Source organism: Montipora foliosa, chromosome 3 (assembly GCF_036669935.1).
Source record: "Montipora foliosa isolate CH-2021 chromosome 3, ASM3666993v2, whole genome shotgun sequence".
NCBI classification, from domain to species: Eukaryota; Metazoa; Cnidaria; class Anthozoa; order Scleractinia; family Acroporidae; genus Montipora; species Montipora foliosa.
Window position 1 is genome coordinate 6,504,705 of NC_090871.1, and position 27,463 is coordinate 6,532,167.

Genomic DNA, 27,463 nt, shown 5'->3' on the forward strand with positions numbered 1-27,463 from the left:
AGAAACTATGGTGCTGCGTCGGTGGGGAAGTAGTATACAAAAATTTGGTTTTATCAACAGAGTTGATAATGTAAATTGGCCACCGTACAGAGATTCTAAAAGCTGACGTTTCGAGCGTTAGCCCTTCGTCAGAGCGAATCCAATCGATTCTCTCTGACGAAGGGCTAACGCTCGAAACGTCAGCTTTTAGAATCTCTGTACGGTGGCCAATTTACATTATCAACTTGTTGAAGACCGACGATGACGGATCATTGTACTCTCATTGTTCACTAAAGATCGGTGATATTTATTTACTGGTATCAGTAGCCCAATTCCAAGTAGTTCTAAATATAATGCGAGCTCTCTATCAGGAGAAGAACAGGATTAACCGAGAAAAACACTACAACTTTTCTAAATATACACTAAGATAAGTGTGCTCCACAGTTCAAGCGTACGAACCGAAATTAAACATTATTCACCCCAAGACACCTTCTATAAGCTGAAAGAAAGCAGTCACTCCAGTGATCTGAGCCATTGTACAGCAGAAAGCTCTATATAAGATATAAAAGAGTTATTGATAGGTCAAATATAAACTTTGAGAGTCGCCTGCAGGGGCCCCGAAAGGGTTGTAATCCTCAATCCTTTCGTATAATGCCTCAATCTCTCAAATAATCGCCGATCCAGTTTTAATTCTAACTTTGTGTTTCAGTGAACCAATATAACGGCAGGCCACCAAGGTAAAAACCCATCACTGAAATAACCTCGCTCTTCAAGGCTCTGTCAAACACTTAAGTCGGTGCATTAAATTTCCAAGTTACAGTCAATAAAGTTAGGGGCAATGGTGGATATATACCAGGCCTCAATTTTCTTTACGATAAATCTATTCAGTTTATTTTAGACGATGGTGCGCCGCTGTACGGAATAAGGTGGCCATACAATTAACGGTACTCGTTTTTTTGTGATAAAAGTCACTATTCTTCAGATATATCTAGAAATGCAGTAGTTAGATGCACCCCTATCTAAATAAGCACGGCATCACAAAGTATCCCGTTCTTTTATCAAGTTTGCTTGAACTTTGTCTTCCGCTGAGAGAGCTTAAGGTAGTACTTAGTCGTAGCCTAGCAACCATGCAGAGGTTTCCCATGAAGTTTCTTGCATCGTTCAACCCAGGAATCGTGAAATGATTTGTAATCTTGCAGCAGCTCGTCAAATTCGCCTTCCCGACTTGGCTCGTCAGTGTTTGTTCGGTTTGCCATCTCCACGTTATGATATTTGTTCTCACTGGCGGATCGCTTTGCTGTAACAAAGGTAACTCCCAGTTAGTGCCCGTTTAGTCGATACGGTTTGCATTCCGTAAGGCTACAGCAAGAACGCGCGGTCTTTGCCTTTATTCGTTTTTGCGAGCCCAGTTATTGTTAGGAAACCAGCAGCCCAGTTGCAAGGGCCAGCACGTAGAAGCCACCGCTTACTATTAAACACGTCTAGTAAATAAACGAGCTTCGTGTTTTCAAGAAACGTTATCCGGCCATGTTTAGCTTATTCGTGAGACGGTGGGTTTCGTGAACGAAGTCAAATATAGACTACCCCTCAGGCTCTCAACAAAAAGCAATATTTGATTTCGTTCGCTTAAATTCCATGTTATTTCATTTGATACAAGCTACAATAGTTTCGAAGCCGGCGAGAGCAAAAGAACAGAGTTGAGGCTTAGAGGCGTAACTTGCATATTCCTTTACCTTCACTTACTCCCCTGAATGTCTCAAGTGTATTAAGCGCTGGGGAGGGGGGGGGGGGCAGGGCACCATTTGGGGTCATTGTACAGAGATGGAACCAAATTAAATTAAAACTCATATGTTGGTTTTTGAGGAGAGGGAAAAACCGGAGTACGCGGGGGGAGGGGGGGGGGGATGGAGAACCCTCTCGGAGCAGAGTACAGAATTAACAAAGTCAACCTACATATGACACCGGATCTGGGAATCGAACCCGGGCCACACTGTGGTAGGAGGCGCGTGCTCTCACCACTACGTCATCCCTGCTACCCCTGGTCCCTTCTACTGTCACTTACCAGCAATATATTTCTTCAGAGCAAACTCGTATACTAAACCAGCAATGGAAAGGAAAACTAAAATGGCAACTCCACAGTACACTATCAACTTAAATGTTCCTTCTTCATAAAATAATTCCTCTGCTGCCTTCACTTCTTGACTGATTTGATCATTAGGGTTCTAAATGAAAGGAAAGGAAAGGAACTTTATTTAACTGTCTAGTCGTTATGGCGCTAGAGCACTTATTGGGGACACTATAAACTGAAATTAACAATTAACGCAAATCAAGTCAAATGTTGGCTTTCAAAGGAGACAAAGCACAGATTACTATCAATTCGCTCTAGTTGCGGCTAAAAATATATTCCTACAGTTACAGGACGAGGTAACCGTGCATTACGCCACTAATGTAGGTTTTAAACAAGATAAACAAGATATGTGTTTTTGTAAAGTGGGAATTGCTGTTTGCTTCGGATAATAGGATACAGAAACACTTGAAACAAATTGTCAACACTTCAAAAAGATGATCAAAGAAAGAGACACCGTTGCAGTGAAATGAGTAACTTATCATCAGTACATACATTTGCCGGGAAAGAAGTCAAATCTAGGCTGCTGTGCGATATCAGCAATCAAATTATCTGGAAGCTAGTGAGTGCGAGTTTAACTAATACATACATACTTAATTGACCACTCCCCATAGGGGCTTTTCAGGGTCAATGAAACACAATCAACGAAACGACAGAACGTAACAACAACAACTGTTGAGAATCCGAACTGGCCGGAGGCAAACCAGTTGGCTATTTACAGTGCGGAAGAGAAGTTGAACCAGGGACTGCCAGGAACAAATTCAACGAGTGGTTTAGCACGAGTCTTGCACCCGGGAACTTTCGGATGTCAAGGCAAGCGTCCTAACCACTGGGCTTGAACGGAGTTTCGTGATAGAGAACATACACGAGAACACACACACACATATATATATATATACATATATATATACATATATATATATATATATATATATATAACTAACTGCAGACAGTACTGTTTCGGCCTTCTGGGCCTCATCAGTGCAGTGCTGATGTTTAGAATGGAGGTTAAGCTATAAAGCCACCCCAGATGTCCCACACATGTGGTACATCCAAGCCATGCCAGAGTGCTGAAACTAGCGAGCTAGTGAGCATGCGCAATTGCTAGCGGCAATGGCTCATCCTAGTAGAGTGCTCAATTTGAACATGAAAGCAAAAGCTTTGTAATGCCAAATATATATGAATATATCATATATGTGAACAGAGTTCCCCTCCACTAACTCTGATTTGAACTACGGAGTTCAAATAGATTTTTCAGGCTTCTCTCTCAATTGCATAAGTTAGATGATCTCTTTAAAATACACCATAGCAACCTTTAGGGGTTTCAAATGCTGGGCAATTCGTTGGAAGACTTTTCGTGGGTAGTTTTCAGCATAACGCCTCGCACAGGCCTCCATACGCGAAGAATTTCCCGCCAAAGCCATGCCGTACATCACTGGGTGCTCGATTGTGCGCTCAACTCTGAGTCCCGGATGATCCTTGATCAGCTCCAAGTGCGCGGTTATCATGAAACTATCAAAAAATGCGCCATCTATCTCCGACTTTAGCAAAGCTGCCGTTATGTCGAATACTTTTGGAAATACTGAAAAAAGATAGACAAAACGTTTTCATAAAACGAACTCACGTTAAGAAGATGAATACATGTAGATTAAAAAGAACTTTCGAGCATGAACTGACAACATAAAGTGTATCCGAAGACAGTATTAATATCAAGATGTTTTCCAGTGAGTTACTTTTCATTTCTGCATTCATCAAAACTCCTAGTTGATATTCTTCACTTCCGTTGACAACTCCAATCTATTTAGAAATGAAAGAAAAAAGAGTTGTGTTATGTTGTTGGTCGACATGTACGCATTAGTACACAAGATGGCAGATAACACAAGCATTTATTTCTCAAATGCACATGGGATTTCAAAGCAAACTGCAAGGTACTCATAGCATGCAAGATCTCTGTCACGCAAAATACGTCACTGGCCTAGTGCAGGGTCGTAACGAGGTCAGGGCCCCGTTTCTCGAAAGCCCCGAAAACGTTTCGGGCCCGAAAAGCCATTTGTGAAACTGCCAACCGCTTGTTTTGAAAAGCCAATCTTTTAACATTTTTTCAACATGTCCGTGAAGTTTGACGACTTAAATCCTCTCCGTTCTTGAGATACAAAGGGAATTGTGACACCCGAAAATGGCCCGTAAAGTTTCGGGACTTTCGAGAAACGGGCCCCAGGAATCAAAGGCCTGAAAAGGGCCGGGATCAGGAATCAAAACGCGTGGGATCGGGATCAGCAGTGTTTTTCATGGCATCAGGGATAAAACTTTTGCAGGTTCAGGGATCAAAATTCTCATCGTTTTTGGGATCAGGGATCAACATTTTGGGTAAAAATATGGGATCAGTCACGAAAAAATACCTCGTTACAACCCTGCTAGTGGCGGGTGCAATGGCTCGAGCCTTCTACTCTGTGACCAAATTTTGAGTTACTTTATGATGTCTCCTGTTTGCCGTAGGTTCTCTACTTTACTCTGGGAGGTTTTTTATCCGTATTTTTTCACTGAGATATTCTCTCCTTCGGACAATTTAATGAACGAGTAGCTTCTACTATTTACAAATTATAATTTTCTGTTACGACATGTTCAGTTATTGTTGGTTGCCAAACTGGAAAGCAGCTATCTACAAACACTTTCGCTACGGCACTACGGGCCCCTTAATTCAGGCAAACGCCGTACCATTACGGTTGTGTATGCACAGTTAGCCTCAGAGAACTGTTTTGTCTTGGTTGGCTGGGACTCATCGACATGACTTGGCCAAAGTATGCGAAGAAGCCCCTAGAGGTTGACTCAAAGCTCCAGGTCTACAGGAGTCGCAGGCACCGCTCTTTTTGTAGCCGAAATACCTTGGTATGGGCCTTTTTTACGTAGCGACCATTTTGAGGCCTAAGGGACTGAAAACTTTTGTTTTGCACCCCCTGAACTCGCTTCCAAACACATCAACTAGAGGCTCGGGGTACAAAGTCTATTGGTCTTTGACCAGCATTGCCGCCTAGTGACAAAAATCCACGATCTGGTCACGTTTATCTGCGACAATTGAACACGTCAGTGGGGTTCCCGTGGAGTAAAAAGTCGCACAGTACTTAGCAGCCTCTCCTATCAATTTTCCGTTTGCTCTGTCTAAGTATGGGATACATTTGACCAGACCACACTAGTGTCTCTCTCCCCAGGCCCCAGGGGTTAGAAAAATGAGAGACCCTGGGAAGAAGGATCCTTGGAAGCGTTAATAGAGACTTTGCGATCTGCGACGGCGACGTCGAAAACAACGTCACCTGAAAATATAACTTTGCACGAAAATATAACTGTTTCTCGAGGTTAGGCCATCTCGTTCCCGTCGTACAATATGGGCGAAGTATCCTAAAAATAAATCGGTACGAGCGGTTTCAGAGTAAAAGTAGAGAATTATAGATTCACATTTGTACGCTCGCGTTGTCGTCAAACCTCAATCAGGAGATCTGTTGACGTAATCTGGAGGACTGGGAAAAAAAATTTTAACGCCGTATCCCACAACCGCGCACGGCCTTAGGTGTTGTTTCCAAACTCCCAGCAGTATTTCCATCGCCAAAACTCAACAGATCATTCCGTGTCTACCACATATCCTGTTACTGAATGAACATTGAAGAAGACCCGACGAGATCTAACCTCGCCTCTGCCATGTTGAATTCGAAAATAAGGCCGTGCGGTTGCGGGAATTACGTCACCAGATCACCTGGAAATTTGGTTATTTCACGCAGTTGTTGTGCAGAGCATCGCACGAATTTGAGCTAAACTGCGTGCCGCACGTGCAGCGCGATTACTTTTTCTCTTTTAACCAATGATATTGTTGTTCCGTGGTGTTCTCGTTACCGACCGCGTCGTAGATTGTAAAGTCCCTCATTTGCGAACGGCGCGGCCACATGTTCAAAAAATCCAAGACACCTCAAAGATATCTGTTTTAACTAATACTTTTCCGTTGCGGAAAAGAAATATTTTCTCTCACCAGTGACCCATGGATTGGAAAGTGCGGGTGAGTTGCGGCTGAAAGCGATGCTGTTACCATGGCAATAAAAATGGAAATGATGATCAAACCAGTGATGATCCAGAAAACACAGAACACGCGACCGAGAAGGGACTTGGGAGAGCGATCACCATACCTGTCAAAAAAAAAACAATAGATAACCTTGTGGAAAATGCGGACATCGCTTACATTAACGAACACTTAGAAAATTATTACGTCCACCCTCTGACATTGTGCAACGTTTAAAATAATACCAACCCGACTGTTGTCATAGTGACCAATGCCCACCAGAATCCTTCCCAGACTCCTTTCAAAAACGACTGAGGGAACTCTTGAGGATTTTGACGATGATCCTGTGAAGAGCAGAAATTAGTTCATAAACTTCATTTTGCCCTGTGAAATCTTATATCAATCGTTTATCAGTCAGTCTCTCGAAGCAAAGGTTTTTTGGTATAAAAAAAATGATGGACTTAACTTAAGTGTCAAAAGTGTATTTAGCGCTCAGGCACTAATTCGGGATACTGTACAAAAATCAATTCTAAAGCTGGTTTTGAGGAAAGGGGAAAACCTGAGTACGGCCGGAGAAGAAAATTCTTGGAGCAGAGTATCGAACCAACAACCTCAACCCTCATGTGACGACAAGTCTGGGTATCGAATCCGGGCCACAAAGGTGAGAGGCAAGCGCTCTTATCAGAGCGCCGGCCCTGCTCTGTTTATTTGTTCTCCTGCTCGTAGGAACTCACGACCAGCAACGCACAATTAGTTCCGCCACTTTGGGGATAATAATGATCATTTTCACAAAATTGGTTCCTTTAAGACTCACGTACTCTAAATTTTTTCTTGTTTGATTTACTTCAGCTTCTCTGTCTCTGCGGTAATTCTCCGTTTTACACCTTTAGTATTGTATACCGAGTGAATGGTCAGTAATCGTGAGTAAGTCAGTCTTTTCGGCACTGCTCGAGTTATGGACGCTAATTAACATCTCGCATCAAATTGGGTTTAGACGCAGCTACTTGACACTGAAAACATACGACACAAACAGCTAGAGAAAATTTGCCTCTATATAAATATAAAGATGCTTCCCGTACCGATCGAATAAAATTAGAGTATAGAAAGAGCTGAGTTTCACAACCAACAGTGAGTCGTTTTCAATCGATTTTTGCTAAAGCAAACCCAACCCAATGTACAACTTCTACCAATCACAACAGGCAATCAAATGACGTAATCGAAGCAAGTAAATGAAGCCGCCGATAAGTGCGGGAAAAATCGTGCGAGCCAGTATTAGCTTTCATCTCTGACTGGCTGAAAAGAGGGCGCGAGATTTTCAAGCCAATCACAAAGCGTAGCAGTGAAACACATTTTCTCTACTTACCAAGAACCATATGATAATCCCGGAGAAGGTGGCCGTAAGCAATATAAACACCATGATGGGCCAGGCCCTCAGAATGGTCGAGGCAATGGCGTGAGTCTTGCTCGTCCTTTTGTTCCCATCATATGCCAGGAACACCACACTTGGCACCCGCACCAGCGGAATAAACGGATGATCTCGAAAAGAACGGGACGTCGCAGGCGCGTGAATTGGGAACGTAAAATCGTACTCGTTCACGTTTTCACTCATGAAACGGTTTTCAGCCTCCATTGGTGTGCGTAATAACTTGGCAAATTCAACTTTTTTCGCCCCACGTGGACAGCAGTAATCCAAAATGTCCAACAGCAAACCAGGGAACATCCCTTGAATGTGAAGGTTACCTTTTTCAGCAGGATGTAAAGAGACGTACGGGACATTTTTGTGAAACGCAAAAGATATGGGCATGTCGTCTTCGCTAAAACATCTTTCATCGACCGACACTTGTCTTGTTATGTTCTTTAGCTTCTCAAGCTTTCCGCCTCCTAATGACTTATTTGCCCTATTCAAATCAATCATCGAATTTGGAAATGTGAATCCATCTGAATCGTTCTTTTTACTTGACCAAGGAAGAAAGATGCCCTGCACATTGAAAGGCTGCTGGGCCAAAAGAAGAACAGCAAACACGACCAACTGATAAAGTTCCATGGTTCGATCAGACTGAAGAACCTAAACCAAACAGGAAAGGAAAGAAACTTTATGTAAGTGTTTACTCATTATAGCGCTGAAGCACAAACTGGGACACCGCAAACTGAAATCAACAAATTAACGCAAATCGCGGGGAAAACCGGAGTACCCGGAGAAAAGCTCTCGGAGCAGAGTAGAGAACCAACAAACTCAACCAACGTACACGTATGACGCCGAGTTTGGGAATTGAACCAGGGTGAGATTGGTGCGAGCCGGGCGAGGTAGGACGCCAGCCCTGCTTCCATGAACAAACAAACAAACGAACGAACTCGCCATTCAACGCTGAGGCGCTTTCCGTCTCAGTAATATGTTAATTCGGTCATACACGGTCGTAGTTATCTCTTGAGATTCTATTCATAAAGGAAAAGCACATTTCAGCAATAGTTTAGATGTCTTCAAGCTTAAGGGCCAGTTAAATAAACATCACTTAACACCTTTAAGAAATCCTACACCCCTCTGTAACAGACCCACTGGAACCCGACCCAGTGGATTATTTTCCCTTACCCAGTGGATATTTAGCCTCCCCGGTACCCAGCGAATATTTTGATTTTACCCGGCCATTTTTATGCTTCCCCAGTGACTGTTCGGTGTGACTTTTACATACCCAGCGTATTTTTGCAAACGAACAAAAAAATAATAAAAATACAACAACAATCCGAAGCCGTTTTATAAAAAAATAGTAGCAGGGGGAGTGAAATTAAACCATGTGACACTCAACTCGGTCGTAGGACTGGTGCCGATCAAACAACATGTCAAAGATGGCGGGAGCTATAGGCAGTTCTACCAGCAGTTCTAATTCTGGAGCGGAAAGCGATTCGTCCTCGTCGGACTCTGATGGTTATCGCACTCGAAAACGAGGTCGACGTAGAAAAAGAAGTAAACATGTACGGGAAGTGGAAAAAATTAAGAAGCTCAAATCCAGCAAAAGTAAAACCTACCGGCGCAAGTCAGGAAAGGATCGCGACAAGTCTCGCCACCCTTCCAAAGATGATTACCACGAGCTTATTTATATTGCTCTTGTCAGAAAAGACAATAGCGACAGCTACATTCCCTTTTTGTTTTCTTTAAAGTCAGTCAATGCTTCTGCTTTAGTCAAGACGAAAGTCTTAAATGCTCGCTCTGCTTCTCGAACGAATGCACAGCTTTATTTAAAATGACAGCGACTGCAAAGTTAATTTGATCTCAGCCACGTGGGAATCGTTTATCTATTTTCTGAAGAGTCGCCAAGATTGTGCACTAACCGTGCAAGTTGAAACCGTCTCGAGTGCTGCCAGTGCCGCCTTGCGATCAGCTGGATCTACAAAGACAAGTTTGTTTTCTTCCCAGCTATCCGGTCCATCAACGTGGCACGATATTGCTGAATCAATGGAATTAGTGTCAGAAAGAACTCGCTCATCTGATCCAGTTCACGCTTCCTCTGTAAGGAACAAAACACTGGTCGATTCACTTCCAGATATCATCACGGCAGCTGACAAGTTAAAGTGTCTTATCACAGACATACGAACTTACACCGCTGCTCTTTCACTTGATATAACCAGTGGATCTATGACTTCACGTACAGCTGAGGGATTTTACGTAACTCTTGTGAATGGTGTACAGTATTTGTCAGACTATCTCAAGTACACCACTGGAAAGGAGATTATTCTAAGCGAAATCAAAGTTAAGACTCTTGGCACGCGCATGATTGAGGGATTCTATGGCCATGTGAAAATGATCATGTCACTGAGAAGAATCCAGGAAATAACCCAACAGTTCTGCAGTGTTCCAAACGTGTGGCCACTGAGGCTTTCCAAGGGCGTAGCTAAGGGGGGGCCTGGGGTGCCCGTGACCCCCTCTTTGTAAGCCTTTTTTATGCAAACAACCTACAATATTCAGGTTGCAAAGACGCGAGTACCCTCTGTTTGACACAGTGTGACCCCCCTTTTGAAAAATCCTGGCTACGCCCATGGTCACTTCGTAATCCCTGTTGTTACCTCAGGTAGCACCATGTGTCAAAACGTCAGTGTCAGGAGAACAAGAGATGAGGTGTCCTCCACTTACACTTATGCTACTGTAGGCCCCGACGAAAACGAGACCTCTTCGGAAGCAACGTGGGCAATGTTCCAACAGAGACATGAACATTGCATCACTACTGAAGACTTAAGGAAAGTAAAGACGAACTTGGAAAATGGTAAGGACATTGACCCAGCTTTGTTAAGAAAGCAGTTGTGCATTGGGACGATGGCGTTTTGTCAGGGGTATGTGGGCATGCTTGAATGTAAAGGAAACTTGACTAATGACAATGGTATTCACATGGCTACCAAGTCCCAGAGATTTCCAGAAGAGGAAGTATGGAGCACTACCGACCATCATTGTCCCTTACATGCGACACCCATACAGGATTTCATATTTACGCCCTCAACGATTCCACAAGAAGACGCTGTCGCTGTAGCCGTCATGCATGATCAGGATGATGTTTCAAGTTATGTCAACAGTAACGTTTTCGAAGAGGGAGAGGTAGTGACCTTTCGTGGAACTGATGGGTTGCCTTTTAATCTGTTGAGAATCACCCATAACGTATCTCTGTGAAGTCTTGGCCCCCGATCTAGAGTCCGCGGGGACTTTCTTGTTGAAACTGCACGAGATGATGACAACATTTGCTATTCCCTAGATCCCAACTGGAAGAATGCGTCCATGGTATTTGCTCATGTGTTCCGGGATGGAAACGACAGGGTAGTGACCTTATTCTTGGAGAAGGCTGTCACAGTGACCGAAACTAAATTCTTGATGTCAACAGAAACATACAGCGAAGTTCTGGAGATAGCAGAGCAATTTGAAGATTCCATCAAGCGAGCATTGCAATCAGATGAATCAAATGAAGACATGTACGAGGAAAGATCCACGGCGGGCACACAAGACGGTGAACCTTCAGAAAGTGATCACGAGGCACAAGAAACCGTGTTATATCAAGATTGTACACAAAGAAGAGGCAGAGGAAACAGATATCAAGACATCATTGCATGTTTACTATGAGTATGATGACCGTTTTCTGACCTGTGCAAGTCTCAGGAAGGTGAGTGATCAAACATTGACTCTCGCAGTAAGTTTGCTAACTTAGTTTAAACTATACCTGCGATACTCTTCTCTCCTCCCTGGACTAAGACAGTTCCTTCAGGTTAGCCACTATAAAACCGTTATAAAGCATTTTCTGATAATGAAAAAACAATAGAAAACCCCTTATTTTCGACGACTGGCCTTTCTTTTAATCGAATAAACCTACCGGTATTAAAAAACCCAGCCAAAAATAACCCGACCCAGTGGGAAATTGGCCAACCCAGTGACGCCTTTTCCGAAAACCCGGTGGGGATAAAGAGTCCACTGGGTCTGTTACAGAGGGGTAATCCTGCTTGAAAAAGCATCCATTCATCGCACTTGGCGGTTATAAGGCCTGGTGAAGTTGAATTCATCGCTGACCATCAAGGACCAATTCAGAGAGTGATCCGCATGACGTTCAGTTCCCTAAATATAACCACTGACGTCGATGTCTCCTTCGCAAGACATGAACCTTCTATCCTCATAATTCTCTCACCGCACACAGGCAGTCTCAATTTTCTTGCTAGAAAACGAAATTTTAGCCTGAGGTTTACCGTATAGTTTCTCCATGCTAAATCTCAGTCTTAAATATACAAAATTTCGGAAAGATTTTTTCGCACTATTATTTTACAGCAACTGCTTTCCATATTTGCATTCTAATTACCAGGCGCATTTGGAAACTTAAAGGCAGGTAAACTTATTTGCTTTGGGGTGAATCATGTTTGACACTAGAGCGACTGGTTAAACGAAAGCAAGACGCCCGACAAAACACTCAGGGGAATCAAATTAAAAAAAATTATTTTCTTTCGAATGACCGTTTTCCCAAAGAAGACTTACGGAAAGAAGAAAAAATAAATAAATGAATAAACAGGTAGTCGTTCTTCTTTGCAGACAGTTAAGGAATTAATTACGAACGAGTTCTTAGTTCTTTTTCATTAATGGACCGAAAACATAGATAAAGCGCTTTACGGTCCATGTAATGAAAATCTCGGAGCAAAACACCATAGCCAGATGTAATTAGCGAGGTGCCTATTTTGATGAGGGAGGAAAACTGGAGTACCCGGCGGAAAACTTCTAATCAGGTTGAGATCCACTGAAAATCAGCCCACATAAGTCTGCAGTGATGAGAGGCGCTGTTGGTGACCACTGCGCTAGACTAACGCCCTCCGGGATAAACAACTTTATGATTATATTATACGAGTGACAGTGGTACATGTGCAAGATACAAATTTTTAAATTGAATTTTTCATCATCGCTCAGTTTTGATACCATGATTTATCGTCAGTAAATGTTACTCAATTCAGCCGGCCTATTGCACCTCACCCTGTGGTACCGCATACAGTGAAAGAAATGAAAATTCAAAACAACAAATGTTGAATACCTTCTCTCTATCTTCAAGTTGGTGACTGTAATTTGCTCATACAAGTACCCTAATTTGAAGCGACTCATTTGTGTAGGGAATGAACGTATTGCAAATATTGTTGCCTAGAAATGGTCTACATTTGTTCTCATAATTTTATTCGTATTATGAATAACAAAGACTTAAATGCTCTTGATAGCTCTTAAGCTTTTTCGGTGCATTGTCAGACGCCATAATTCGGATAGTTCTTAAAATGAAATACTATAATTAATGACGTTTGGGTTAAGGATGATAGCCAGAAACCAGAAAATTAAGCCATTTGTTAAAATGTGAACTTATTCGTCGCAGTGTAATTAGGGGAGCTTTTAATGGTATTGGAGTTCTCCATGCCCGTTAAGCCAGCATTAACTCGTTACTTAGCGATGTAACTGTGGTAAATAGCTGATTAGAAAGCTTCTTTTGTGAAATTAACGCCCATGAATAATGACTGCGTATTAAGAAAAAAACCAATTAAGCCAACACACAAGATGACATTAAGCTGTTATCTATGAAAAGATAGACGCCACGCATTTCGAAAAGTGACAATACAATCTGTTTTTCCCCCTGAAATTCAAACAAAAAAGGTTGAAGTTTTTAATTTTGTGTCTTCTGTTTTGATATTTTTACAGGTAACCTTATCCGACCGTTTCAAAGATGTCAGCGGGGATTCTCAAGGAATTAGCAATTTTAACGTCTAATTTTCGAAGAAGAAGCTGAAAAGAATGGGTGGAATGGTTAGCCAGCCAGTTCATGCCACCAGGTTTCTCGTTCGTTGAATAAAGCGCTTTTGAACAAGAATTTACTCAAACACAAGCCATATGCTGGTCAAAATATGATAATTGAATAGCTCATTGTTAATTCGATTTTGTTTCTCGCAAATATAATATTAGGTCAAGATTTACCAAATTATACTTGTTGCGATTTTACATGGAAGTACCTTACCAGTACCGCTTGGATTTGACGAGTTAAATTTCGAGAATGTTAACGAAAAGACAGAAAAACAAAGTCGTTACATAGGTGATACAATTTCGGTAACTTTGGTCGACATCTGACAATCAGTAGGGGGGATATTAAGTTAATTGTTAGTAACTCACGTATACATCATAGTTCGCGATCGATAATTGCCGAACTTTGCTGCCTGAATGTAAAGGCGAAAAGAATAAGAAATGCAGAAAATTTCTCAAACGCTGCCAAAAAGCTCGCTCATTTTGTGGGGTTGGACAGGGTTATTTGTGAGTAGTATTGGGGGACCTTTGTTCGTTAAAAGAACCGACTAGGTTCGGAATTTTTAAACCCAGTTCTAGACATTTGTACAATGCGACACTGTACATTGTTTTAAGTACACAATTGAAATAGATAATAAGAGCTTCTTGTCACTTCTGGTTTGTAGGGGAGTTCTACAAACGAAAATGTCCAGCTAAGATGGAATCGCTTCAATAGTACAATTGTCTTCTATGAAGCAATAAAACTGAGTTAAGTTTCAAGAAATTAACTGGTGTCGGAAATTTGGCCTCCAGTGAAGCTAACGGCAAGTACTCCTCAGCATTTTCCCCGCAACGAACGACTGCTATGACTTCATTTCGAAAACAGACTGTTCTATTGTCGACTGCTTTGCTCCACTAAAGAACTACAAAACCTTACCAGAATTTCCGACTGTTGGCTTGTTGATATCTGGCGCCAACAACGCTCTTTTGTCAACTCTCTTCTATTCTAAAGGAGTAGTTTCATCTTCGAACTTCCAGTACTGAATTGTTTGGAAGCATGAACTCGACCGAAGGTAAACTTTGGAATGAGATTACTTAATCACACTTTTAAGTACGTCTTCTATTAAATATTAATGGTAAACTATTATCCCATACAGTTTTATAAGGGCTGTTTTTCTGTCGTGTCATTCAGAGGAGCTATAGCTACTTTACCAGGATATTTCTTGAAAGGATCTGGTTTGATAATATATAGTTGCGATCGTTGAAATAGGGACACGAAAAATATCTTACTCCACCTGTATTCAAATATAATACATTCATTTACCCTTCTTTTATTCACTGATAATTAAAGAAATTCTCCTGGAGTAATTAGAGCACTTCCCATTACTTTGTTTAGTGAGAAATTAGCTATTATCACTGACTAGACGTAGATTATGCAGGAATCGGATGAACAATCATCCTTACCTTATGCAAATGTTTTTTCGCAGGTCAAAACCATTTGATACCTTAAGCCCAACTCTGTGTTTGTAGCAGTACTTTAAGAAACACGCTAACAAATGTATCGACAGGGAAGCGTGCGGGCATTTTATTTTATTTTAATTTTTTTATTGGGGGGGGGGGGGGGGGGGGGGTATTTTGACTTTGGAAACACCATGATCAGTCGATAGCTCCTAAGATGTCCCTTGCGTAATACCCCTTGAAAAAACTTAATTAAATTGAATTCAATAGCACCCCACAATTGGTACGTCCCTCTATTGATGAAATAATTGGTTTAAATGTTTCAGAGATAAAAGAGAATGCGACAAGACTTTTTTCCACAGCACTTCGTAACTTGATGTCATAAAGAGTTTTGTGATGCATTATCTTTCGGATATCAAACCACGTTATCTCAAAACTATCACGGCTCAGAATTATTTGGGCGGATAATTCCCCATCATCTAGCAGCGATCAACAAGAAAATTTAATCCTCCTAGGGAATGTTTTTTAAAAGAGGAAAAAACATGAAGCCTGTATTATATCCAAATAATAAACCCCAGCAGTTTACCCATATAATATCCAGTGGTTATGAAAGCGGTCTGAGGTCTTTTCACTTGCGGTTATCCCACCTTCGTGTTTCAATGGAAAACTCGAAACAAACTGGTCCCGCAGGATCTCTGAATTTACTCTTTGCCAATTGAAAAGACTCAAAGAAACACATTTTTTCGAAGACAACGTATTTATCGCGGTATATTTGGAAAAAAAAGGGAGATTCATAGTATTATTTCTGCAAATACTATCAGACACACCGTTTGAAGTCCATTTACGTATGCTCAGTCTCAATAATTACATAATCACGAAGAATAAGAAAACAATAGACCATATTTGTATTCTCAGTATTGGACTGGAACTAGCTTGCACTAGAGGCTAATGCGGGGGAACATATTTCCATTTGATTTCCATTTGAAAAGATTTCCCCGCATTAGCCTCCATTGCAAGCTAGTTCCAGTCCAATACTGAGAATACGAATATGGTCTATTGGGAAAGAATGGTCTACTTGTGTCGTTGTCCGCGGGGTACTGTTCAATGATTTAAACAGAATTTGAATCGTGTGCACCAAATTGCAACTTGCAAGAAAATTATCTAAATCTTGTGCCCACCGTTCGTAAAACTCACAGCCGTCTTCTCGTTCACGTCACCGTCATCATATCATATCATATATCTTTATTTACCCTCGGATTTTTAGAGTAGCTTGGTGTAGCTAATATCTCCGAGCATTTACCATCCCTACCATGATACGTCACAGAAGACAGACCACAACACCGGGAACTACATGCCCTACTCTTTACGACAAGTGTGCGGGTTCTTTTACGTCCCACAGGATTATGAACATTGAAGGGTTGTGAGACGGGACCTCCGGCTTATCGTCCTTATCCGAGAAGACTAGAGAGTCTAACCATTTGCAGATGTAATTACAAAGGCAGCACTTTCTCCTCAGTTATTTAAAGACCCTGAGTGTTGGTCCGACCGGAGTTGAACTCACGACCTCCCGCGTGACAGCCCGTGCTCAACCAACTGAGCCAACGGTGCCCGTCACAGTAAGACAATACAGAAGAATGCCGGAGAAAGGTACCAGCCCTAAAAACTATACGATTATTACAGAAACGGTGTAGCAAAACCATTAAATGGCTATTCTGATCTTTAGCAGGTAACAATATGTAACAAACGAGTTCCTAAACCAATTCGACTAGGTTCGATTCAGCAATAAACTATTGTAACCTGTCGTTAAGTCGATGGATCTACATCCTTCGTTGAAGTTTCAACACCATTTTTCTCGTTTTGTGAAGAAATTTCAGGTAAAAGCAAATCTTGTTTGGAATATTAGTGAAAATTGTCAATAGTATCTTATAGAAAATTAAGGAAATAATTTTCGCCCATGTGGCGAAATGATATCGAGGGCATATTTTAAAGCTATACCCTCTGACTAACTTGTAATTTATTTAAAATTAAAGAGATGCGATTTAGGATCAGTTTCATAGGTTACACCGTACTCGAGCTAACGGCAGTAAATGTCTGTCTTACGTGAAAATTTTGTTAATTTAAATTCTTGTCTCAGTCACCTTCAATGGTTTGACAAGAACTTGGTTCCGTCGGACTTTCCGTATCAGGCTGGCACTGAAGCTTATCGTGGGGATCTCTCAAAGGCGAAATATTAAGATAATACTTAATCATATTACAAAAAAAGCTTCAAATACCTTGAATTAAGTCAACTTTTCAGCGTTTTTTTTTCGATTTTTTCAGCAGGCAGCTCCCCACACACCTTGAAATAATATAGTAATGAACGTAACCCCGATTGTATGTTATTAAAAAATGAATATATCTTTATCGCCAATTCGTTTCTTAAATAAGCCGCTCCAAGTTTGAGTGACACGAACTTATTAAAGCAGAACGAGATTTTGACCAATTTCCTCCTTAACTTATTACGGTTCAATAATAGAAAGTCAAATTGTTTATTTTGAAAAAAAAAGAATAATTGAACTCAGCTCCACTTCATTGGAGGGATATTATTAGAAAGCTTAGACTGATCGACAATTGCAATAAATGGTCCTTAGCATGGCAATTGGCAGATAGAACATGATAGTGATGTCTACTTTGACCTACCGGCTGTGAAGACGTGTACAAGTTCTTTACATTGTTAGAAAGCGAGAAATCGATTCAAGGATTCATGGAGTCACTACACATCGGGAGATCATAACAATTCCTTTGAACGCAGAGGAATACTGTTCAATATCTTACCAGGTATCCTTCAGCGTATACAACCAATTTTCGCCTAATAAGAGGTCAGAATGTCTTTAAAGATTTATAACAAAAAAATGAAACAAGCCTGAGTTTAGAAGATTTTCCACCGGACTCCAAATTGTGTAAGATAAATTTTGAAAGATCAGACAAAACAGGTGACGATCAATGGCATATGTCTGCGAGTTTCAAGAACAGAGTGCCGAAGAAAATCACTGCCAGTTAATAAGCAAATTTATTAGTCACAACAAATGAAACTACATACATATTCTAATCATTCTATTGTTTATGATATAATTTTTGTTCAAGGAGAATTTATAAACATTACTATAAGTTGTCCAATTTCGGTGATTGTCTCGAAAACAGCAATTGAATCGACACGTGGAAAAACCTTTTACGATTAAAATAGCGTGTAATTGTTTGCAGTTATGAAGAACGAGGACAAAACAAAATCAATATAACAATTTTGACTATGACAATATGAATATGATAATATGAAAGGCAGTTGCGTTTAAATTGATTGATTCCGATTTGCGTCCGACAAATGGTCGCCCCTCTTTCTGATTTATGTCCGGACAAAATCAATTTCTGAGCCAGGCAACTCGATTTGCATCAGATCTGCTTCAATTCACTGACCCGAACAGCACTTTGGTTATCCGTGCGAGTTTCTACTTCGTGACTCTTAAAACACCTCGGTCGCGAGAACAATGCGCGCCCGTTTGAGCAAATCGAGATTGAGTCCCCCCACAATACATTTACCCTTTTTAAGCGGGGTCTTCTAAATTGCCCCCTCGGGTTTTGGCTTCTGGGCCAAAACCCTGCGGGGGCAATAATGTCTGTTATTATTAATTAAATTGCAAAAAATTATTGACCATTCCGGCGTCCCTTAAACTGACATCATTACATCTTCCTACATCTTCTTAAGGACGTTCGCGCGAAAATTTTCTAACATTGATTTTTTTCTGCAAATTTTATCATTGAGAGATGATGAGTTAGCGATGTCAGAAATGTAAAAAAAAGTGGGGGGTCACCGACTTCGTTTGGAGAAAACTTGCCCGGAAGAACACCCTAAGTTTAAAAAATCTGGCTTCTTTAGCCAACTAAATTTCAACTTAAACTCAAGGAGGCTATGCATATAAATTGGGAAAACCAACAAATTCATCACGTCAACCAGACACTTACGCTTTAGGCTCCACATTCTTTCAAACACTCTGTAGCTCACTCAAATATGTAATTCTTGTCACTTATTCATAATTAATTATGCATGTTTCGCCTAGTTGTTGTATAGTCCTAACGGTTTTTCAAATATTCTGTAACTGACGATGATGTTCGTAAGATCGAAACATGTCTTGGAAATTAAAAAATGTTGTAATCTTCTTAAAGATAACGATTTAAAGGGAAATTTGAAAATTCATCGTTAGATTCGATCATTTCACGTCGGTGTCAAGACGATAACGGCAAAGAAATGTATCAATATGTAAAACGCACGTGCAGGGGTGCAGAGCTATTGTTTCTGCTAATTAAACCTATTGTTATGTGGCGTTCTCGAGGCCGTTGTCGTCGCCCTTGCTAAAGGTCCCTAAAGAGAATATGTCGACGGCCTTTTAGCTAAGAGTCGACAACGGTAAATAACCATAAACGGGAGGAATGGTTTTTTCGAATTATACCTTTACCGTTGCAAATATCATTGTAGGCCCTCAAAGGGCATGTTTGTTCCCCGTACTTGTTTCCAGGAGCTTCATTTCTATGATCGTGGGAGCTCTGGGAGTGAGAAGGGGCCCAGAAAGAGAGGTGTGATATTTATATGTTCAACCGTTGACGACGTGGCTCACAGCATGATCTAATTTTCAAAACGTGCGATATTACTGATATTGAGCATTTTTGTATTTCCCAAGTACCATACGTACAGCTGTGTCAAATGAGACATCTCGCTGATTACGGGGCTTAGCGAGGTTAGGTAACCAGCAAAAAACCCCGGGGGGGGGGGGGACTCACATAAAAAGGACGGAGGTGTTCGTCAGAATTATTGAAATGAACCCCTAAGAGTACCAAATTTCTTTCACCCCTAAGAGCTACCAAATTATGGGTTTTACTTGGACAAAGCTAAAAATTAGTTAATTGTCAAATGTCTGTCATAATTTTTCGGCTCAATACCCTAAAAGGTACCGCTTAAGCTCCCACTGTGGACCTTTTTAGGCTGAACACCCTAAGAGGTACCAAAACCGCTTTTTTAACCCCTAAAAGGTAAGACGAGCAACCCCGTGATTTTTATATGGGAGTTCCCCCCTCCAAGGCAAAAAGACCCATGATCTAGGAAAGATGTCCCAAAATGTCGCGTCGTTTTGTAATCTGTCCATGAGCAAACGTAGACGAACTTTTTACTTTTTCAACAAATGTTTTCCCAAACACGAGCCTGGTCTAGATGTTAAAGAGTAGAAATACAACAGCAAGAAAAATGTGCAAAGCCTGCAAATTACCGAGCCATGTGGGTGTCTGGAAAACCCGAATAGCGAATAGCGAATAGTCGCGAATACCGAACAGCGAATAGTCACGAATAGTGCGAATAGTGGCGAATAGTCGCGAATAGTGACGAATAGTGACGAATAGCAACAAATAGTGGCAAATAAGGGTGGAGGGGGTGGGGAGGGGGATTGTGACGAAATGACGAAAATTTGGTACCCAGTACTTCCTGGTCAACCGCGCAGCAACGTCGGATGCGATTTTCCCGCCAAAAAAGCAGAGATGTGTCGGCGAAGAACAGCTTGAGCCCTGAGAAGAAAAGGTAATAAATGCACTGAAATCCTGTTGCTTATTTGGATAATTAATTAACGCAACGGTTATCAGAGTAGCTCGTTTGTCTCTTTAATCACAAACCACTTGCCTCACATTTTTATTTTATTCCTTTTTACAGAACGTGTCTCGCCGGATCGGACAGCACAGATGAGGATGATGAAATGTGAGTATCTAAAATTTATGTTCGGGCGTCACTGTGCGAGGAGATGATCATGAGCTTGATGTATTAATGAAAGTGATTTATATTTTTGCATTTTGACGTTTGTTCTCCTTTAGAGTGTTTGTAAAAGCATGCACGAAACTCTCTCTCGACGACAGGTGAGCATATTATTTGCTTTGATTACGAGATTGATCAACATAAGGCGGTGACTATTGAAGACTGTTCGTCACTATTCGCCACTGTTCGCACCGTTCGTACTATTCGCTATTCGCGACTATTCGCTATTCGGGTTTTCCAGACACCCGAGCCATGTAGGTGTCGATTAAATTGCCCATGAAACGAAACTGTGTGACCACTGTGATAAAAGCCCCCGACATGAATACCTCGACAATCGGCAATATAAATGTTACCAATGATATAATGACCCTGTTTTCAGTATTCGTTGTAGCTGACATTCGAAAAACAAAGTCCCGGCCGATTTTTGTCATTCAACGAAAACAATTATAGCAATCCAGCAGGAAGATCACTGAAATTAATTTTAAGAAATTTCAAATTTAGAAACGTTTGTTACATCCTAATTTACTTCAGCGTTAGAGTATGGTAATTTTGAACGCTTTCAATTAACACACAGCCGGTGAGACATTTTGACATCATCGCTTCAATTCAGTTCTGGAAATTTCTAATAATTGAAACTATGACCGGATGAAAAGAATGATTGTTTCCATCAGAAAGCGGCGATCTTTCGAGATCTTCTGTTTCCGCCAAATCGCCTTTTTGAGTGCTACTTTTAGCAAAAGGTTTTCAGATCCATGAAAAAATATGTACTGCTAAGATCTGTAAATGTTTTCTTGATACATAGAGTGACCAATATTTCGTAACGAAGAATCTAAAACGCTAATACTGAGACAATACCAAAGGTGATTTTCCAATCAACTGAGCTTTTTATTATGCAGGACTTTCTTGGAGTGTAATCATCTACAAAAGCTCCGCTCCATCACGTTCCCTGACCCGGTGTTGTTGACTAAATTGACAAAGAACTTACAATGTCTTTGAGAGCGTGGATTGTATCTAGACGTGAAAAGAACGGACCTCTCCGTCGAACTGTGTGAAAAATTGCTCACAAGAGCCTTATTTTGCGAGCGAGTTCAAAACGAAAGGTAGTTAGAAAGACTCTGAATCTTTCGATAACAGTAACAGCAACCCTACAAAAGTCCAGACAGGATTGAATGATGTATTTGTGTTTCGCTTTCGACATTTTACCCAAGTTCAACAGTACAGGCAAGCTACAGAAATATGAAATTCAGACAGAAAAAAAAAGTAATAGGTTACCTACCCGTCACCAACAGCTAAGAAATAAAGCTCAACTTCCCTGTCTTTGTTCTCTGTTCTAGCGTGTAAAAAAAAAAAATCCTTTTAATGTTACCTAGATTTCGCCAATGTGTTTATCGAGACTGAGAAAAGTATTATTGAATTTACCAACTGATCGACGAGTGATCTTTAAAGGTATTGTACAGGCAATGTAACATTATTACCAATGATCGATGTGACAACTTGCTATGCCGACGATCTCCGGTTTCTTTCAAAGGATTTAATTTGATGTGTAGGGTCGAACAAAGGCTAAACAACCTTTCGGGGCTTTCTGATGTCGTTTATGGGGAGGTGCTATTTTCTTCGCCATGGTGATCACTTAAATCAGCATTTACTTGGCAAGTCGCACTAGAGGGCAATTTCGGATTTGTTCTGGACAAATCTGACTTCAAATCGGCCAGTGACAAAAATATTGTCCGGAAAGCTACAGTCGCAATTGAGAACAAAATATGTGAACAAAACATCACACCATGCTGTGAGCGTCGCGAGTCAGAACTCGTGTAGAAGGAGATGGGCTGGGAGTTCCTCCTGACCGTTGAATATATAAGGGGTAGGCATCGGATAGATCCATCCTGGTGGATATTGAGGAAATTGTTGCCCCATTTCATACGGAAAATATTGTCGCCCGCGCCTGGATTCATGTTGTTGCGAAATGAGAACGTTATCAATTTTACCGCGAAGTCTATCGCATAGACCTGTCTGTGCTACATATCACCTGTCAAATCATTTCCGAATCAAGACACCCTCGCTATTGTTTTCCAAGATTTGTTTCAGTTTGGCCTGCTCCAGAGGTAGTCGACGGCATCTTTGAAGTTTGTCCGTCTGCGACCAAATTTTGTCCTTCGGTGAACAAACCAGTCGCACTTGGTTTTTCATTGTGATGACAGATTTTTGACATAAGTAAACAGTTTTGTCCTCTAGGGCCAAGTCGCACTAGAGGACAAAAGTGTTTCCTTATGTCAAAAATCTGTCATCACAACGAAAAACCAAGTGCGACCACTTTGTTCACCAAAGGACAAAATTTGGTTGAAGACGGACAAATTTTAAAGATGCCGTCGACTACCTCTGGAGCAGGCCAACCTGAGACAAATCTTGGAAAACAAAAGCGAGGGTGTTTTGTTTCAGAAATGATTTGACAGGTGATGTGTAGCAGAGTCTCTATGAAGAACCAGGAAAAAAAAGAAAAAAATTATAGTAAGAATTCTTTTTGGTAACATATTTTGAGATCCCTCGTGTCGTAGTTTTGTGGATGAAAACAGCAAGTAAAGGCGGCTTTGCGGGAAATCGCGCGGCGCTCACAGCATGGCGTGATGTTTTGTTCACAGATATTGTTCTGAAGTGCGACTGTAGCTTGTCGCTTGCCGATTTCAAGTCGCATTTGTCTCTAGTGCGACTTGGCCCTTAATTGAATGTAATTTTTGAGCTCTCGCCATTTTTCGAGTTTCACTGTGTCAACAGAAAGAGGCCAATGTCTTCCGGTACAACACCATGTTACATATCCATTAAGTTTAAAGCTCTGAAGGAAACAGCGCGCGGAATACAATGTACGCCTGTGGTGTGCACTGCATTATGAAGATTTTGCGAATCTATGCAAAGATTATAGACTTTTCTTCTTTTCTTCGGCTGTAATCCTAATCATCATTGCTCTGAAAAAGGTTGGAACCTCTCCATCACCTTACCAATCAAAGTTTGTTTATATTCCAAACAATATGGAAGTTATTCGACATCAAAAACATGAGCTGAACACATCCCCTGACAACATTTCTTTCTCTTTATCAACTTTTTTACAAAATTATCAATACCAATTTTCTGTTGGTCTTTTGAATTCAAACAAGACGCCACGGTTTGAGCATCTTGGTTCAACACTTATTTTACCACCAGATAATTGTTTAGCTTACCTGTAACTTAGTAGTTAATGAACAGTCGCACAGGAAATAGAGGATATTGGCCGCGAGGAGATACGAAATTTCTCTTCTCGTGTTGAAAAAATATTTCACTCGTTCGCAGCTCTCACTCGTGAAATATTTTTCAACACGAGAAGAGAAATTTCGTATCTCCAAGCGGCCATGTAATATTCTATTTATTATATAAACACCAATGAAATACTAGATCATTTCACAAAAGATATGGAAAGGGAAATATTTAAAATCTGGGCCAGCAGGAATGATAGTTATTGCGTAGCTCAAACAAAGATGGCGACTATTCTAACCTCCTTAACACACAAAAATGTGCCAGTTAGCGAGCAGTGATGGCGCAGTGGTGAGAGCACTCGCCTCCCACTGCTGTGGCACGGGTTCAATTCCCAGTCTTGGCGTCAGTCGGGTTTTCGGTCACTTCACAGCACACTCACTGCACTGATTGAGACCACGTACAATTGGTCTGTTAATATTGATGTGGTTTACTGAACGGTGTTGTGTTTACTGACCTTCAAAAGGCCTTCGACACCATCGACCACAGTATTTTGGTACGTAAGCTACGCAATTATGGAATTGATCAGACCAGTTTAAGCTGGTTTAAATCTTACCTTTCCGATCGCACTCAGAAATGTAGCGTGAATGGCCACTTGTCTAATGCTGCTTCAGTTCCTTGTTGCGTCCCTCAATGAAGTAACCTAGGACCATTATTATTTTTAATTTACATTAACGATTTGCCCAATTGTCTGTCAGTTGCTTCCCCGAAAACGTTCGCGGACGATACAAATATTACTGTAGCAGCAGATTCATTGACTGAACTTGAAAATAAAATTAACATAGACCTTGAGAATCTTAATCGCTGGCTTGTAGCGAACAGATTAAGTCTAAGTGTCACAAAGACTGAATTCATGGTAATTGGCTCTCACCAACGGATTCGCGTCTCTGGAAACAAAGAAATTAACGTAGAAATTAACGGAAAATCAGTCACGAGAGTCCACAAGGCTAAATCTCTAGGTTTATTAATTGAAGAGCACTTGACCTGGAAAGAGCATGTAGATGAAGTAGTTAAGAAAATATCGAAGGCTATTGGAGCTCTTAAACGAGTAAGACCATTTATATCAGTAAAGACCGCTCTCCAAATCTATCATGCGCTTATTCGGCCCCATTTTGATTATTGTAGTTCTGTTTGGGACGAATGCAACGTGACTCTGTGCGATAAACTGCAAAAATTGCAGAACAGGGCGGCTAGGGTTATTACCAAAAGTAGTTACGACGTGAATGCTAACCATCTTCTTACCTCACTCCGCCAGGACAATCTCGCTAAGCGTCCGAAAAAGCTTAAAGCCATCCTAATGTTTAAAATATTAAATGGTCTTGCTCCAGATTATCTACAGGACCTGTTTTCAATTCGCACCACAAAATATAATGTCAGGAATTTACAAATGAAGCTTAATTTGGCCAAACCAAACACCAATTATCTCAAAAAAAGTTTTAGCTACAGTGCGACCTCACTATGGAACAACTTACCTAACAATTTACGTACGATCGAATCAGTTAGATCTTTTAAAAAAGAGGTGAATCGATTTTGTGACAATGAGAGTTAGGCTCCCACACGGCAACCTTGTAAAACAGTATTTTTATTACTGTAGTAATTAAGTACGGAATTTTATTGTACTATAGCTATTGTATTCTTACTGAAGGTTTTACCGTGTTTAAATAAAGCATGTATGTATGTATGTATGTATGTATGTATGTATGTATGTATGTATGTATGTATGTATGTATGTATGTATGTATGTATGTGTGTGTGTATGTATGTGTGTATGTATGTATGTATGTATGTCACATGTGCGTTGTGTTTGTCGGTTCTCTACACCGCTCGCGAGGTTTTTCCGGTTTTCCCCTCTCGTTAAAAATTACCCTAGAATTGATTTGATTGGACTTGATTTCTGTACAGTTAGCTAATGCACCAGCGTTAAATGCAGTTGACACTTACATAAAGGCCATGAATTATTAGTTAACCATCAATGAAGCTGATTACCCTGCGAGCAGTTGGCCTTCCCGAGAGAGAAACCACTGCGAGCAACCGTTAGATTTTCCATCGAGCGTGTGCGACGTACGTCACGCCTCACGTGATGCATTTGACACCACTTCGTCTTATTTCGCGGGAAAAATATGGAATTTTTTCCCTTCATTACTACACAGCGGGCTCGCCCAAACGCAGCAGTTACGTAGCTGAACTCATGCGCAAGCGCCAAAACAAGTTTACTAACTTGTTTTACCGGTTCAAATTTGAATTTATTTGTCCTTGGCGCTGGACGGCGGCTCACTCAAAGAAACTAAGTTAAACTGTTGCTCGCAGTGGTTTCTCTCTCGGAAAGCGTAGGAGAAACCAACTGTTCGCTGGGTAGAAGCTGATATGAACGGCGTTAGAAGTGAGAATAAAAAATATTCCTTAAGTGCTGACGATGTCAGCGAAACATTACATTTCGCTATAGACCGAATGCATAAATACTCTTTTGTTTATGTGCTAATTACACTAACTAGCCTCGTTTGCATGGACAAAATAGAAAAGAAATGTTGCTTGAGAGCGAGGCTAGTCAGTATAATTAGCACATAAACAAAAGAATACATTTTTTGCCACCATTTATGCATTCGGTCTATGTTAAGTTGCTGTTTGCAGAGGACGGCAAAAGATGCGTTAAAATGTATTATCATATGGCCCGTACGGCCCCGTGCGCGCTTTCATTGCAAAACTATTGGGAAGATGCCCGTATGAGGGCCGTACGCATTAGCGCGATCAGGGCCGGAAAAGCCGTACGGCCCTACTAGGAACACGTACTGCTCCGTGCAATGCAATTTTAGGGGATTTGGTCGCTTTTAAACATCCAAGTAATTTACAGCCAGAAAAGCAAATGCAAACAACATATCAGATAAATTTTCTGCGCAGATTTTTGTTTTTTATTTTGTCCTAACTTCTTCTTCTGAGTGCTCTTAAATAGTGTAAAGAGTCCATATGATAAAATGCTTATTGACTGAGTTTAGGTCGGGCCGGACAGGAAAATATTTGGTCCTCGGTCATGGCGCACGGACCTCGCTGTGCCCGATCCGTACGCCATGACCTCGGGTCAAATATCTTCCCGTCCGGCCCTCACACTCAGTCAATAAGTACATAAAACAAACGTTGAGCGTTAAAGATATTATTAATGCAGGTTTATGGCATTTTTGATGCCGTCGGCAACAACACGTCTCTCCTTAGGTTATCTCAAGCTTTTCGTTCAGAGCTTTGATTAAGTCTCGAGTGTCCAGACATTTGAACGGTGGTGCCACTTAAAAACCTGACAGGAATGAAACCGTTCTCTCCAGAAGAAACGATGCACGGCACATCACCTACAGAGCAAACACAGAGGTAACAAATCTTTCAACCCAGTTGACAGATTCTCCCATCGTGTAGTGAGGCAGTGAATCTCTCGATTAGTGCCGAGGGTAACAATCTCTGACCAGCTCCAAACAACAAGCAGTCGTAACGTGACTCCATTTTTCATTGCTTAAT

General features: G+C 41.0%; 3 protein-coding genes across 13 annotated transcripts in view; 1 reads left to right on the forward strand and 2 right to left on the reverse strand.

Annotated features, from left to right (window-relative positions):
- LOC137996608 (uncharacterized) lies at positions 1-22,839 on the reverse strand. 9 transcript variants are annotated; one of them, XM_068842098.1, is made up of 10 exons: positions 22,713-22,839; positions 21,963-22,016; positions 20,356-20,445; positions 7,510-8,211; positions 6,396-6,490; positions 6,120-6,273; positions 3,838-3,901; positions 3,418-3,686; positions 2,042-2,201; positions 1-1,276 (listed from the first exon to the last, which is right to left on the reverse strand). In XM_068842098.1, the coding sequence occupies exons 4-10, from the start codon at positions 8,188-8,190 to the stop codon at positions 1,098-1,100; spliced, it is 1,602 nt and encodes a 533-aa protein (XP_068698199.1). In that variant the 5' UTR covers positions 8,191-8,211; positions 20,356-20,445; positions 21,963-22,016; positions 22,713-22,839; the 3' UTR covers positions 1-1,097. The 9 variants fall into 9 exon arrangements, with proteins under 9 accessions (XP_068698199.1, XP_068698197.1, XP_068698200.1 ...); XM_068842096.1 differs by lacking the exon at positions 22,713-22,839 and adding an exon at positions 22,106-22,210; XM_068842099.1 differs by lacking the exon at positions 20,356-20,445.
- LOC137995206 (uncharacterized) overlaps positions 20,465-27,463 on the forward strand; it is a 23,332-nt gene continuing 16,333 nt past the window's right edge. The window contains exons 1-2 of the mRNA XM_068840779.1: positions 20,465-20,632; positions 20,746-20,787. Of these exons, the coding sequence (XP_068696880.1) occupies positions 20,761-20,787 (27 nt within the window). The 5' untranslated portion in view covers positions 20,465-20,632; positions 20,746-20,760. The remainder of the gene's footprint in view (positions 20,633-20,745; positions 20,788-27,463) is intronic.
- The window catches only part of LOC137994435 (WD repeat and coiled-coil-containing protein-like), a 9,835-nt gene continuing 7,307 nt past the window's right edge, over positions 24,936-27,463 (reverse strand). For all 3 annotated transcript variants that reach the window (XM_068840008.1, XM_068840007.1, XM_068840009.1), the window contains one exon: positions 24,936-27,300. In XM_068840008.1, coding sequence (XP_068696109.1) covers positions 27,176-27,300 — 125 coding nt within the window. In that variant the 3' untranslated portion in view covers positions 24,936-27,175. The remainder of the gene's footprint in view (positions 27,301-27,463) is intronic.